We start from the raw sequence: 16,221 nt of genomic DNA on the forward strand, positions 1-16,221 counted from the left end.
CCTGGATTGTTTACCCGTCCCGTTATGGAAGGATTTTCAATTGGGTAAAGATTAATCCGTATCGGCGATAACCACTATAGTTTGGCGCAGGGTAGGGAATACGAATATTGCCAAAATAGCTCGCATTATACCCCATTTGGGCTATATTAATTATTTTAAAGTTAATAATAATACCAACCCGCCCGCCTGGTTCGGTCGCGGAAATAACATTTTCCGCAACACGAACGAAACCCCAATCGCCCAAACCCTTAAACGCTTTTAATCCGCTGCTGGCGTCGCCGCAGCAAAAGCACGCGTTAATGGCCAGATTTTAGTATACCATTTTAACAGTAATTCGTCGAATACAAACGAGGTAATAGTCGTATTTGGCTACAAAACGATAAATACTTTGGTATAACATATTAATATAACAGGTTAGTGTTTTTTTTTATTGGATTGCGATAATTGTTACAATTTTTACATTAATATATCCTGTTATTTATTATATTGTAATAGCTATTACAATTTTTTGCGGTAATGCCAAACAATTACTGTTATAATATGACAACTGTCACAATTTGGTTTTTACCTTTTTATATATTTTGGGATAACGGGCATAATTTTAATTATTAGCTAATTTATTTTCAGTCGCCGACGTATTCGGTTTTTTAGCTTATTTTAAGGCAGGTAATCCCGGCAAATAAATTAAAGGTAATAAAATGCCCGTTTGGCAAAAGACCTTGGTTTCCGTACCGGATATATTTAACGACAGGGGTACCAAACCCATTTTCGATAATTTGGCAAATCGGCGTCGCCTACCCTTTATCCCCCCTTTTATCCGCCAAAGCGATATTAATTTCCCCGGGTTAAGGATATTCGCAAACAAATTTAAACCGGTTATAATTCCCACAATTTTCGCCACGATATTAATTTATTTGCGGATAATAACCACCGGACCTAACCTTAAAAACGGCGATTTGAAGTTTAAAACCGCTGATTTTGGACCATATATATATAACGGTTACCATATCGACGATTGGTTTAGGGTTTGCTACCATTTCCTTTATTTTATTTTTCGCCGGTAGGGAAAAATCGTTATTGGAAATAAGGAAAATTTTAACGATTTTGGTGGAAATTACCGCAACTTTTTTAAATTTAATATCGAGCAATCCTCCACCCTGTTTGCTGTCGCCGATTATGCAACTATCGCCGACAACGTTATCGCCCTAAACAATTTGCATTTAATGCAATTTTAGCATCGTTTGGTTACCCGTTCGCGAACCGACCAAACCATCGACGTCGCTAATTTGTTTGGTTTTAACCGCGCCTGTTATAATAGGACGATAATAATATTTGCTGTCGATACCTGGTCCCGTTTTAAACCTATTAAAGTCGGACGGTTAAAAAAGAAAAAAAAGCGTGCAAATCAAATTTAAATGCACCCATTGGATTTATTAATATTTAAAAGTATTTTTAACAATTTGTACGACGAGGGGCGGTTTTATTATCCCATCCTTACCAAACCCAAAATAAAAATTACCGAATTTTATCCCAAATTTTTTAACGACAACCAACAAAACGATTTCCTCAATTTTATATAAACCCAATCCACCATCGCCGATCGATTTGCTAATATGGACCGCGCAAAAAAGGAAATTTTCGAGGACGCCCGCGAAAAAATCCTAGCGGCTTCCTTGGTATATTATGCGTAATTTTTTATTTTAATTAAGGGTTATCCCTGGACTGGTTATCTTTTTAATTCGGACGCGATTTAGGCTGTTATAAAAAAGTTGCGCTTTTTTTAAAACACCTTACCTGTCGACGGTTTAAATACCGATAACAAAATCGGTTTTAAATATAAAAAAATTAAAGGCAAATATTTTTAATTTAACTGGGATATACCTAATATTCCTTTTAGTCGCCATTGGTTACCCCATTAATTGGTTGGTAAATTATATATACATTATCCCTAATAATTGTAATTGTCGTTACAATTTTGCCCCTATTTTTGTAACTATTGTCACAATCCTGCCCCTATTTTTGTAATTATTGTCACAATCCCACCCCTATTTTTGTAACTATTATTACAATTTTTGTTTTTGTTAAATTAATTTTTTTTTCGGTTTAAATACCCACACCCTATTAAAGTTGGAGCAGTTAATTTTTAAAAATTGGCTATTAACCAACGAAATAGGCACGGGAAAAACGATTATCTATTTTACGGCGATTTATATATAGTACATCCGTTGCCAATACGACCGATTTATCCAAAATACCGACGGATGTTTTCCCACCTTGATTTTCGTCCCGGCCAGCCTTATTTCGCAAATATTTAAAGAGGTAATAACCAATTTCCCAGCCCTTAACGTTAAATGCTATTATAATTTAACCGAGGTATGCGCTACCGATACCCCGCGAGCGGTTGCTATTTTTACCCAAATGCAGTTTTATAATATTTTAACCAAATTCGCCGCCCGCAAATCTAATCCCAAATCTGCGGGCACGGTTATTATCACATTTTATTCGATATTCCTAATCCGAAAAACTAAGCAGTTGAACGAAATCCATAACGCGGAAAAGGTGTTTAACCCATAATGCATAAATAAAGTTATCGATTCCAATCCTTAGCAGCGCCCCCCCGACGTCGATAACCTCGACGATAATTCCGATATTAAAAATAATACCCAATAAATATTTTTTGTAACAATTGTTATAATTTCGTTATACTAATATATTTGTTTAAACTAAATAACTTTATTAGGAACCGTTAACGCAGAAACGGTCGGAAGGCCGATTTTTCCACGGGCGAAAACACCAAAAATATCCGGCGTTTGGTTATATATTTACCATCCGGTACCTTTTTTTAACGTGTAATTGGAAACGAAATTTAATGCCTCCGCTACCGCGAATCGATAATATACCGCGCATTTCGCTTTATCCTTTGCGTTAATCGGGGCATAACCATTGCCACGCCGATTATTAACAAAATTAGGGATATTACTGGCCTTGGTGCCCTGGTTTGGGACAAAGCTGCGATTTTTTTCGCCCGATTTAAAAGCCTATCCTAGGAAAACATATTTACGGTCGATTATATTTGGGAAAATAATGGTTATTTCGTCGTTTTTAATATCGATAAAAACACCAGAATTTCCTTATAAAAATTCGAATTAATGGGTTGGAAATGGTGGCTGCTTCACCCTCGAATTTTAAATTTTATAACTCCTACCACCACACCAAACGAAAAATCGTTAATAATTTTTAAGCATACGGGCGTATTTACGGTATGTAGGGGTATGGACACCGGGCTTATTTTGCCTAACGGTACAATTATTTATCCCCGTAAACGCATTCCGCCCCATAATATTATTATTAAGGAGCTCCAATTTGGCCACCGTTTCGAAGACGTTATAACGAATACCGAGGTAATTTTTAAAAATATTATTACCGCATTCGTGGGCGAAAATACCGACGATATTGGTCCCGCTCCATTAGGAATTCCCATTAATGCGGATATTACAACTAGTGACCGCCAAACTTCGGTTTTTTTTAATATGGGTTTTATCCGCCTACTGCAGTTTTTGGCAATTAACTACCTTTTTTAATTAATAATCCACGCCGAAAACGATACCCGGGATATTAATTTGGCGGAATTGGGTAAAATGCTGGCGTTAAAAGGAGTGGATTTTAAGGCCAAACACCGCAACGTCCGACAAAACCTTAAAAAAAGCTTATAGGAAGGAAAAACCCGCTTTGGATCGGTAATTGTGGACGTTTTAATTTAATATAGCGGCGACGGTCCCTTTAACTGGGTTTACTCGAAAACCTGCACTAATCTTAAAACGTTACCTCCGTCGGGCAGGGTTAAAATAATCCATTTTATATTAAACGAATCGCCATTTATTGCCCGCGTGGTCGAAATTTGCATGGAGGAAAAGAAAAAAGGTTAACGCGTCCTGGTTATAACCCCCAATCCTTGGATTTAAGCGTAAATTGGCCATATAATAATAATTGTTACAATCCCTTTCCTTCCCCACAGCTATTATAACAATTATTACAATTTTTATATTTTTAAATTGTAACAAATGTTACAATAGCTGTTGTTTTTCCATTTTTGTGATAATTGTTACAATTTTTAATATACCTGCTAATTTTTTTAATTTTATTGCTTTTATTCTGGAAAAAACCAGTTTCGGTGTGGTTATTATCTAATTAAACCTATCCCAAGCCGAACGCGATAAAACCGTCTCCGATTTCACCGATTCCAGCTCCAGTTTTAACGTTTGTGTCCTAAATATTAACATTTCCAGCGCTGGTTTTAATTTGCACCCCAATTGTTGCACTGGTATTATTATCCCTTTAATGTGGAACGCCAATATATAGTTGCAAATTTGTGGTCGTTTAATTCGGTTGGGTTAAAATAAGCTTATCATTTGGCGCATTTTCGAAATGCGAGGTACCCTTTTCGATTGGGTAAAAAATCGCATATTCCGGAAGGTTAATGCCCTTTTTTCTACTGTTCCGGCCGTTGCTAATATATAATAAATATCATTTAAATACATTACGCGCATACGTTTCCCCAAGGCTATCCAATTTCCAATTGTTAAACAACTCCTAACGTATAAGGCAATAGTAATTATATTTTCCTGGTTTTTTAACTGCTTCGCTTGGATAGCAAAACCCCCCTAGCATTTTAATATTTTTTGTTCTAACAGGACGCGCCGTATGGGCGAATTCTATTTTCGCCTGGTTTTAATACTCGTGTTAAATATCCCTAAGCAGTTTAACGAACAGGATTTGGTGGAAAAAACGTTAGCTTTTATTTTAACGTTGGGTCCAGTTTATATTAATTACCAATACCAGGAGCAAAATGGTGGCCGTAATACGCTTACTAATTACATTAATCGTACATATTTGCCTTATTTCGATTTTGCCACCATAAATTAGGGGTTTGTGGTTAAATTAATAAAATGGATTAAAAATAACGATGGATTTTACGACGAAACCGCGACCGCGCGGGTTATCGGGGCCCCAATAAGGGATTTTAGCTTTTGGGTTATTAAACGCCGGGAAACTAATAAACCGTTTGAAAAAGGTATTTCTGGTAATAATAACGCCGATCCTTTGGCGGTCGTTATTCCGTTTTTTTTATTTATCGATTTTGGCTTTAATTACAATAAGTTTATATTCGATTCGTTAAGGAAACCCTGTATACCCATTTCAGAAAAGGATGAGGAGGAGGACGATTCGGTCCTTGGATCGTTTACCGCGACCCCAGTTCGGAAAAGGAGGCGTGGCGCTAATAAACCTATTCCTAAAAAGACATTTAACGCTGCCAAGCGTTTTCGTTTCTTTTAGTTGGTCTGGGTTTTTTTGTTTTGCTTTTTTTTTGGGGTTTGGTGCTATAAAATTAGGGGTTTTATATATATAATATTGTAATAATTATTATTATTGGGATCCGGTTTAATGGATTTATTATTTGTGGTTAATGGGGTATTATAATAACGGTTATTACCAGGATCTTTTTTGTTGGATTTATAATTGGCGGTGGATGGAGGATATGGTTTATTTGGGTAAAGAAAATGGATAGGAAACGGGTTATTTATGCGGAGGATTTTGGAGGAGGTTATACCTCGCATTTTATTTTAAACCAAATTTACGATTGGTATTTATTTGTTTGTATTTACTGGTTTTGCGGACGCTGTTTTACCTCCGTTATTCGCGGGTAAGGTTACCGTTATTCGTCCATTTAATTCGTTTTTATAATGGAATAATCCTCGCTTTTGCCCGCTTTGGTTTGCGTAATTTGCCTTTTATTACTTTGAATTTTATGCGCCTTTTTCGTCGGATTTTTCGTATATTCCGTCCAGCAAATCTCCTTCGGTGTTAATTATACCACTAATATTTAAACCGTTTATCCGGTTGTATCCCTTTTTTGGATTTGCCCCTGTTTTTTCAATATCCGCCTGAAATAACACGCTGTTGGGGCGTACGATTTTTTGATTAAATGCCTCCAATTTGTCGCCCATTAGCTCTTTTAAACCCAGGTATAATAAATTAGGGCCGTCGAAGTCGAAACTGGGTAATATTTCGGCCTTTTCGCTTCCCTAACCATTTTGGAATAACAAACACGTATAGTGGATTATATCCTGGTTGGTTAACACTATATGGTATTTGCTATTAATGCGTGTACGGGCGATGTTTTCCAATATTTTGCGCACCGTAGTTGCGATTGGCCCCATCGCTGCACAATTTAGGAATGTTTTTCGCAAATCGTGCGTGGAATTGCGGTTATTTTTAATATTTATGGCGAAACCCCTATTAATATGCTTAATTGTTAGGTTTACCGGTTTAAATCCATTCCCGGCCGTGGTATATTTTACGAACGCTGATTTTAAAATCCCGGTGCGCAGCGGCTAATTTGTAACCTTTAGTCGTAATAACCAGGTTAAATATAGCATTTTAGGGCCATAGTTTTTTGCTTTGCAACCGTAAAAAAATAGGACCAGTTGCGGTATTATAGTTTCCAATACGCCGTAATTTCCTTGGTGGAACGCGTTTATTATTATCCATAAAAGGTTAATTATTTGCAAATAGCGGCGTTGCGTGCGGAAGGCGATATTAATTTTGGGTTTTATATCCCATAATCCAATACCCATTAAACCGTTAATATAACCAGCGAATATATTATCGTAAACACGGTTTACCACGGAAATATATGTATTATATGGTATATCGGTAAAAGCCTTTTCCAGGGCGTTTTTAAAAATTTAATCCCTGTCCAATAATCCGTTTTGGACTAAAATAGCAATTATAATATATAAAATGCGGGACCGGAATGCATTTTGTAAAAGCCGTAAAGCGTGGTAAAACTCTTTTTTATTTTTTTAAAACTGGTTATATTTCCCCAACCCTGTTATATTTATGGATATAATGGGGGCGTAATATTACCACAATTAATTAATAAAATTAAATTCGATATGGAAAAACGCTGGTACGGGTAATATCCATTGTTTTTTGTTAAAGGGTTGAAATAATTCGATATAGGTTCCCTAAATGGTATAAATATATAACGTTGTTTTTTAATCCCTATAAACGAGGAGCAGGACGGAAAAATAGTCGAAATGGTCGGGTAATAAATTTAAAAAACGTTTAAAAAGGATTTCGTGGATTTAGATAATTCCTGCGTATTCCCCTTCGTTTTCGGTAATAGCGGGGGTTTGGATAAAGTAGGAGGTTGGTGTAATTCGTGCGAGGGTAGGGTATTATAGGGTTGTTCCAGGCGTATGTGGGCGGTTGGGGAATAAAAAGCCATAAATTTGGTATATTATATAATATTTGGCGTTTTCGTAATAGGTGTCCGGATATTGTAAAAAGGCGGGCGTTTGCAACCATTTTTGGCGGAAAAGTACGGTGGCGTGCCACTGGGATTGCGTATATCGTTTAAATCCTGGCGTTAATATAAGGAAACACGATGTTAAATTTTGCATTCGGTTACGTTTTCCATATCCAAAATCCTGTACCTTATCCAGAAAATTGAAATTATTATATACGAAGGATAGTATTGGGTCACGAGCGATCCTTTTTAAATTTGTTTATATATTAATATATATATATATATATATATATATATATATATATATGTAAAAAAATTATTATTGCTGTTCGCGGTAAAAGCTAAATATAAATATGGATATTGCTAATAACGTACTCGGGTAACGGCGACAAGCTGTTGGGTTTACCGTTTAATAGCTTTATAAAATAAACATATTCCAAACCCGGATAATGTGTTTATAATACGTCGTGGAATTCCATTATTTATAAAGTATAATGCGAATGCGCGTAACAAATAATTGTTTTTTTGGGGGGAATATCCGTGGGTTAAAATCGCCAATATTAATATAACGCGTTAATCCTTTAACGTTGGGGGGTTTATGGTTTTTAAAAAGGTATTTGGTTCCAGGTGTACCACGTTCGAAATTTGTAACGATGGATAAAACGGGCGGTGGCCCCGGGAATGCAATAATAATAAAAATATAAATTTATATAATATTGGCGTTTTGGACGGGATTTCCTGGGTGGACGTGTCGAATACCTGTTTAAACTAATCCATATCGTTCACGTTTTTGGCGGAACAATCTTTTATTCCCGAAAATTGGAAATTTGTGGGTTCGAACCGGTTAAAAAGGCGTAAATATTATATTAATTGCTGCAATTCCCTGCGCAAAAGGTTGGCTTTAATGGGCGCAGGAAATTTATTATTAAAACGGTATTCGACCCCATTAGCGCGTAAACGTTTTCGGACTTAAGGGTTTCGTAATGCTTTTTTAAAAGAAAATATTCGCGATGGGGCAGGTCGGGTAATTTCGTGAAAATTTGCCGCTATTACCCAAACGTGGATAAATTGCGTAAAATTGGTGCGTCGGTAACGGTTGCGCCAAAATTTGGTAATATCGCGAATAAATTTGGTTTCGGGGTTTATTTCCGCTTCGGATTCGGATTCCTTCGGTAATTGCTTTTAATCGACTAAAAAGGGCTTAAATTCCCATTTATTTTCGAATATACGATTGGGCGATGGTAATTGGGATAACGATAAAAACGAAAATAATTGCGATATCGATGGAGGTAATAAGGTTAAGTCGGACGTAGGGTATTGGGTTGCAGGTTACGCGGATGGGAATATTTTTTCGGGTATATTTATTGGTATTATTGGAAATGTATTTTCCATTATTGGATTCGGGTTTTATTTGGTTTAATAGTGTATCGAATAAAGGTTAATATGCGTAAATATATGGTATAATAGTAAAAATTTTTTATTTTTTTGTGTGTCGGGGGGAATGGTGGTTGGCGATATCGTAGCATTGGGTGTTTTGTTGGTGGTACCGCCATAAACGGCGAAATGCGACAAGTTGTCCTTAGACTAGAACGAGCGCGATTTTTTCGGCCAATGTAATTGGTCGAAAAGCCATGTGGCTGAAAGGTACATGGAGCGCTCGGTCCCCACTGCGAAGCAGGGGGGTCTAGTCTGAGCACTGAGACTAGATAATTCAATCAATTCAAAATACTAGCATACCAAGAAGCTATCAGTATATAGTTTAAAACTCTCTCTTTTTTTGCATACTAATATTATCAGATTTTATTGTTTATTAGAGTTGTAAATACGAATATAAACGAGCAAAAGTTGAAAAAATACCGTTACAGTGGGTTACAGGGGATGTATAGTGGATGCAGGTTTTGGAAATTTTGGCATTTTTATTTCAAAAATTCACCAATTACTCAGTATAGGAGCAATAGCAGTGGAACTTGAATGTGTGTTTATTTTACTAAATATCTATTCGAATTTAAATTTACGAGTTTGCGCCTCGTATATTGGGAAAGTTATGGCTTTGTGAAAATACAGACTTTTGGTGAGATTTTGGGATTGTTGCGTTATTTTTGGACAGGTGCTGTAATCGTAAACGTGGATCAATTGGGATCAAGGGTTCGTTCCACTTCCGATCCTTGTCCCAAAACTCCAACGCATTATTCCAGGGTCAACTGACTGCGCGCATCGCAAAGCAAATGCAAAAAAAAAAGCAGCACGGCACAGCACAGCAAAGGACAAGGACAATCACCTCGTCCTCCGGCGACAAAGACACTGACTGCTGTGCGTGCAGCTTTAGTTGTATTTGACTGACTTGCGTAACCTCCCTTACTCGGAAACCCATACCAGCAAGCAACGTCGTCACCCATTTCGCTTCCCGTTACGGTTGGCCTGGATGGAAGTGTCTGGCGCCTCGTTTTCGTCTAGGTCTAGCTTGACCGCTCCCCCTACTTGTTACCCTTCTCCCCGCGGGGTGGAACCTCTATTACTGTTATCTAATTACGGGGCATCGTGGTTTATCATTTAATTCACTGGCTTTCTTTTTGCTGCGTCTCATGTTTCCTGCCGAGGGACCGCAACTTATCGGACGAAACCTCCCGCTCATCTGAACTTAACCGCGAGCATCGCTAGGTCCCTTGTTTCTTTTTCTTCTTTTTCTCTGGTTTTCTTTTAAATTTTGTTTAGCCGTGGTCCAGGTACTGCATCTTCAAGTCGAGTCCGCATATTATCCCGACGAATTTGCCTTTATCGTGCCCTTTGGCCATTGTCATTGGCCCGACCAGGAAACCCAGACGACGAAGGGCCATTACGAATAGACCAGACTGCATATAACAAACATCATGTCATCTAATGACAACACCGCCTCCGGCGCCAGCGGCCGTTCACAGACTGTCTCCCGCAACAGCACCAACAATGCCAGTGGTCGCAACAACCACGTCCCTGCGAACCCGAGCGGCCTGAGGAATGTTGTCGATCCTTCCGAAGACGCTACCGCTACCGAAAACCACAGCAGCAGACGTAACGGCACCCAGAACGGCACCGATAACAATGGAGACGCCGGTCCCAGCGACTCAAGATCCCCTACTCGACATGCCGCTTCCGAAACAACAAGCCTCCTACGGGGTGTCCACGACGACCACCAACCTCATGAAGGGCAATGCAACCACGGCACTTTTTCCCCCCGACCCTCGAGTCCCACGAGCATCCTCTCGTCCGAACCCTCTTTCGCGACGTCGGAATCTTCAACCTCCCGCATGATCGAGAACTTTCTCGGTACCATCACCGGCAACTCAAACGATCCGGACTGGCGGCGGAAGTTGGCACGGAAAATCAGGAGCAAGAAGATGCACACGTCTCAGGAGCTGGCCCGAGAGCACGGTATCCGCGACTCGCCGCTCATGTACCTCTCCTACTACATACCCTGCATCACCTGGATGAGTCAGTACAAGCGTTCGTATCTCAAGGGCGACTTGATTGCTGCCGTTACCATTGCCGGGATGTACCTGCCGATGGCCCTGTCCCTGGCCGACAACCTTGCCCACGTTCCGCCCATCAACGGCCTGTATGGCTTCGTCTTCCAGCCCTTCGTGTACGCTCTCCTTGGCAGCTCTCCGCAGATGATGGTTGGTCCCGAGGCCGCAGGGTCACTGCTGGTGGGAAGCGTTGTCAAGTCAACACTCGACCGCACGTCCGGGACTCCGAGCTCCATGCGGGGAGGTGCCGAGGACGACGCCGAGCTGCAGGCCAAGGTCTGCGGCATAGTAGGCGGGATCGCCGCGGCTACCGTCTTTATTGCTGGTTTGACGCGCCTCGGATTTCTCGACAGTGTACTCTCGCGGCCGTTCCTCCGGGGTTTCATCTCGGCCATCGGTGTCGTTATTGGCGTCGATCAACTGATCCCCGAACTTGGTCTGAACAAGGTCGCGGCTGCCACCCCTGCCGTCTCCCACGGCAGCAGCATGGATAAGCTGCGGTTCATGTTTGACAATCTCGACCAGGTTCACAAGATGACGGCTCTTGTAGCTGGCGTGAGCTTTGCTGTCATTATGGTTGCGAGGTAAGTCGACATGGTTGTCTCAGTCTTTTCTTCCTTTTGGCGCTTCCAGGACTTTGTTTCGGCAATGGCATTGACCGACTAACTGTACCATATCACACAAAAAGGGAAACGAAACGCCGTCTCCAGCCCCGTTATCCTGGCGTCGCATACATCCCGGATCGGTTCATTGTTGTTGTCTTGTCGGCATGGCTTGCATACTATTTCGAATGGGAGAAGCATGGCGTCCAAATCTTGGGTACTGTCAAGGCAGCTTCGGGTCGGCCGTTTACATTTCGCTGGCCTTTCCAGCCCTCTCACGTGGTACAGATTCGCGACGCCATGGGCACCTCGTTCCTCCTTGCTATGCTGGGCTTCTTCGAGTCGTCCGTAGCGGCCAAGAGTCTTGGTGACCAGACAATATTCCCAGACATTCAGCTGAGTCCGAACAGGGAGCTCATCGCACTCGGCGCTGCCAACCTCCTAGGTTCTTGCTTCATGAGCCTGCCGGCCTTTGGAGGGTATGGCAGGAGCAAGGTAAATCGTCAGACTGGTGGCAAGACGCCCATGAGCTCTCTTTTTGTCAGCTTCATCGCCTTGATGGTTATCCTCTTTGGCTTGAAACTGTTCTACTACTTGCCCGTAAGTTTTCATGTTTGTTTGTCTCATGGTCCTCTCCCTGCTGGCTTCCCCTATCCAGACAAGGGTGCGTTATTGGTCACTAACAAAGGCGCAGAAACCGGTACTGTCATCTCTGATCAGCGTGGTCGCCTGGTCCCTCATCGAAGAATGCCCCCACGACATTTACTTCTTTCTCCGCATCCGTGCGTGGCAAGAGTTGTCACTCATGTTCCTCATCGTGCTGACGACAATCTTTTTCTCTCTCAACATGGGCATTGCCATTGGAATCGGCATCTCTCTGCTTCTTGTGATCCGGAACTCGACGATGCCGCGCATCCAGATTCTCGGCCGCATCCCCGGAACGAACCGGTTCGAGAATGCAGAGGCCCACCCGGAAAGACTTGAATTTGTCGAGGGTTGCCTGATCGTCAAGATCCCGGAGCCACTGACATTTGCCAACACTGGCCAGCTCAAAAACAGACTGCGACGGCTGGAACTGTACGGCACCAACAAAGCGCACCCGGCGCTGCCCCGACTGCGATCCCAGGTCGAGAACAAGAACATCATATTCGATGTCCACGGCGTCACCAGCATGGACGGATCGGGCACGCAGGTACTCGAGGAGATTGTTAGGAGCTACCGGGACCGCGGCGTCAGGGTCTTCTTCAGTCGGTTGCCGTCAAGGGACAGCAGCCATGTATGGAAGCTCATGGAAAACAGCGGCATAGTGGAAATGGTGGGCGGGGTCGATCACTTTGTCGACGACGTGCACGAGGCGCTGCGGTTGACCGAGGGTCCCAGTTCTGGGGATCTTGCGGCTGCTTCTTGAAGAAGCGTCGACTGAGTTCCTGGATTTTGTTTCAGGATTAAGCCGCACAACAAAAGAAGAAAACTCAAGAACAGAAACTAATGAATTTTTACTGGATTTGGGAAATTGAGCGAGTCAAAAATTAGCATAGACTAGAAATGCGGTCGGAGATACCCTGGAGGCTGTCAGCTCTAGTGTTTGGATAGTTAAAGCCAGCATTGTGATTTTGTTTTAGGATTAGCGTTTGCTTGTATCATGTAGACGATGGGTTACAAGACTAAAGCAACGGCGGCTCAGTAACAACAGCGACAAGAACATTTCGAGGTATAGCAGTTTTTATTTATGCACAAGCACGAAATGAGAAAGAACTTGAAGGGTTGGTGATTACAATTATCATTTTTCACAAGCTGGACTAGCTACCAAGATATGGCCAAGTGCGGCAAGGAAGAGAGGCTGGGTCCAGTTTGCAACAGAGCGCCTCCCTCTCCACAGCAGGGAGAAGGATCAGTAGCAGGCGCTCATTTTTCCAAAGTACTCGCCGTGGGCGGTGGCGCTGATGGTGGTGCCCTTTGAGCTCCTGCAGCCGCTGGGGTTGACGCCCTCGCAGACGACGACCTCGCTGAGCGGGTAGTTGAAGTCGCTCGCGTCCTTCCTGCGCAGCCAGTACTCGGGGCTGACGTGGGCAAAGTCGGCCCAGGCGGGCGGCAGGGCGGCGACGATGTCGTCGTAGTGGGTGACGCGGTAGTTGCGGCCCCGGTTCTGGTTCGTGACAAAGGTGGCAAAGGCCTCGTTGCCGACGCGCGGGCTGCCAAACGTGTAGAGGTGTATGTCGACGTTGAGCCGGTTCCGGAGCCGCGCCGCCGCCACGGTCGCCACGCCCGCCCCCATCGAGTGGCCGGTCGCCACGAGCTGGTACGACGGCCACTGCGCGCGCGCCGACGCCAGCGCCGTCATCAGCTGGCTCTCGACGATCGAGTAGGTGCTCTTGATGCCGTAGTGGACCTTGCAGCCCGCGCAGATCTCGGAGGCTTCCGCGCCCGTGAAGTCGAGGCTGTTTTTCGAAGCGTCAGCTATTGTGTGGATAAAAAAAAGATTGAGGGTTAAAGAGGGAGGGAGGGTGGTGCTTACTCGACAAAATACGACTGCCACGACTTGGAGCCCATGAAGGACATGATGATGCCGGCTCTGCTGTGGTCAATGAAGACAGCGCCGTCGGCCTTGACGCCGATGTCGGTGCTAGTGAACCCCCCATCTGTTAGAGTTGTTTTTCTTGTTGAACAAGTTTATGGAGCGAGAGAGAAAAAGGCATCAAAACACATACTAAAGATGGGCATAGTTGACCACGTTACCGGCCCCAATGTCCGGACAGGCGTTGTTGCTGCAGGTGACCTTTTGCCCGACCAGGCTGTCCTTGGCGTTGCAGTAGGCGGCCGACGCGAGCTGGCGCACGTACATGAAGCCGTTGAGCTCCTGCTGCGTCACCCCCACGGCGCGGCTCGACAGCTCGGCGGCGACCTCGGGCTTGGGAGCCGCGGCCGCGAGGAGCGGGAGCGCGAGGATGGAGGACACGAACGAGGCCTTCATTGTTTCCGTTTTTTTTTTTTTTTTTTTTAGGGGTTCCTTCCACGTGTGAGAGAGAGAGACGATAGGAGGGTATTACCAAGAGAAAAAAAAAACTTAAACTTGAACGAATGTATGTCACGGGATATCAACGCCGAGAACGAACGAACGAACGATCGGATCGGTGTCAGCCGAGGAACCAAAGGCGTGGGCAGGCAGGGCGCGCTGGATGGAGAGAGGGCACCATGGTAAAGAGAGATGCGGCGTTGGCGAGCCCATTTCAATATAAACAAAGATGGTCCGGTCCGGTACGCGGGGGTTCGCAAAAGGCCGACAATCGCTCGTGTCAGTTTTCATGAACAACCAAAAGCACATCATCCCCCCAGTCTTGCCGATATAGTAGATTGTCCCCCCCAGTTTCCTATTACTGGGGTTCCGGAAACGAAAGCCTAATCTCGTTGGCGAACTTCATAGGAGAAAAAAAAACCCCCAATGGGGAAAATGGGGAGGTCAAAGCACATGAGAAACAAACCGTGGGACTTTGTGCTGCCTTGACCCGGAAATGATCATCCTGAGGATAAGCTGGGATAAGGACGCGGATCATTGTGCACGAACAAACAGGGTGGCATTCCAATCCACCGGGGTAAAAGATTAAGTTCGGGCCAACTATTGACTGACTGACTGACTGACTGACTGTTTGGTGTTTTACTCGGTCAAGATTAATTAATTGGTTTTCTGTTCGGTTTGGTTCGGTAGAAACAGAAAAAAATGCACAACTCTTTTTTTGATTTTTTGATTTTTTCTCTCTCTCGAACGATTTTTGACTGTCCCTGCATGCAAAGTGGGTTATACCGAGGCTTGGCTCTTGTTGTTCCTTGCAGCATGTGTGCATGCATGCCAGTGCAATCGAAATGAAAAGGCTACCGTATGTATAAATGGAACCCTCTCTTTTGACTCTGTGCGCACGACTAGACAAGGTTGTCGACTCAGCCAATTCCTTCGGAACAAAAATCACCTCACTCGGCTCCGGGCAGGTTTTAGCAGGGCGAGGTGGGTATCGATATCCACGCTCGACGTGGGTGGGGAGGGAGGGAGGATGGTCTCGTCACCTTTCGTTTGAGCCGTACTGCATACTCTTTGGGTATTAGACTAGTCGTGAATATTAGTCTAAGCCCCAACTATGTCTAGTGCCCGTCGATAGATACGACATCCCAATATCTCTCTCTCTCTCTCTCTCTCTTTCTCTCTTTCTCTCCGTGGCGGTGGGTTCGGTTCGGGTCAAGATCTTCTTCTTGCCGCAAACGCAAAAGGATCGCCCGTGGATCTTATTAGCTGGTATCAGGGTAATAAGAACGAACTTTGAGGCAATAAACCGTGCACTACTGTAGTCTAATGGACAATTCTGGGGCGGGATGGCTCACTTTTGCTTTATCCACTCGCAGCCGGGGGACCTGCTGTTTTGGGTATTGTAGCGAACCGGTCAACCAAACTATCAGCCTCTGGGGGACCCTGTGGAGATTTTGTTTTTCACACACCAAAAGTTGAGTCTTGGACCCCTCTGCGACATTTTTTTTTCTTTTTTGCCCGACCCCCACCCTCTACAGTACAGTACTACTTTTCCCCCTGCAGCAGATTAATGACAGTGACATTAGGAGCCCTCCAACCGCTTGCACAAAGTAGTATTGCACATCCAGGCCCGGATCCTCCCCCCACGTGCATGCATTAGTCGCAGGAACCCGACATGGTATGCAGCTGACGGCAAATGAATACCGGAAGATGCAAGGTGAGCAATCCTTACCTCCTCTGTCCACTCGTATCAGCCGGTGAGTGATTGTTGATAGTTCGTTGATCCACGCCACC

The 16,221-nt window shown here is 43.5% G+C and overlaps 2 protein-coding genes across 2 annotated transcripts; one reads left to right on the top strand and one right to left on the bottom strand.

Moving 5' to 3' along the window:
- Nucleotides 1-10,179: 10,179 nt before the first annotated feature.
- PpBr36_04019 (uncharacterized protein) lies at nucleotides 10,180-12,822 on the top strand (the record flags this gene model as incomplete). Its single annotated transcript, XM_029891185.1, has 3 exons — nucleotides 10,180-11,396; nucleotides 11,501-12,014; nucleotides 12,109-12,822. The coding sequence occupies 3 exons, from the start codon at nucleotides 10,180-10,182 to the stop codon at nucleotides 12,820-12,822; spliced, it is 2,445 nt and encodes an 814-aa protein (XP_029749826.1).
- Nucleotides 12,823-13,305: 483 nt separating this feature from the next.
- Nucleotides 13,306-14,385, bottom strand: PpBr36_04020 (uncharacterized protein; the record flags this gene model as incomplete). Its single annotated transcript, XM_029891186.1, has 3 exons — nucleotides 13,306-13,852; nucleotides 13,930-14,037; nucleotides 14,123-14,385. 3 exons carry the CDS (start codon nucleotides 14,383-14,385, stop codon nucleotides 13,306-13,308), a joined length of 918 nt encoding a protein of 305 aa, XP_029749940.1.
- Nucleotides 14,386-16,221: the final 1,836 nt, after the last annotated feature.

The sequence above is a fragment of the Pyricularia pennisetigena genome, chromosome 6 (genome assembly GCF_004337985.1).
Source record: "Pyricularia pennisetigena strain Br36 chromosome 6, whole genome shotgun sequence".
Classification (NCBI taxonomy): domain Eukaryota; kingdom Fungi; phylum Ascomycota; class Sordariomycetes; order Magnaporthales; family Pyriculariaceae; genus Pyricularia; species Pyricularia pennisetigena.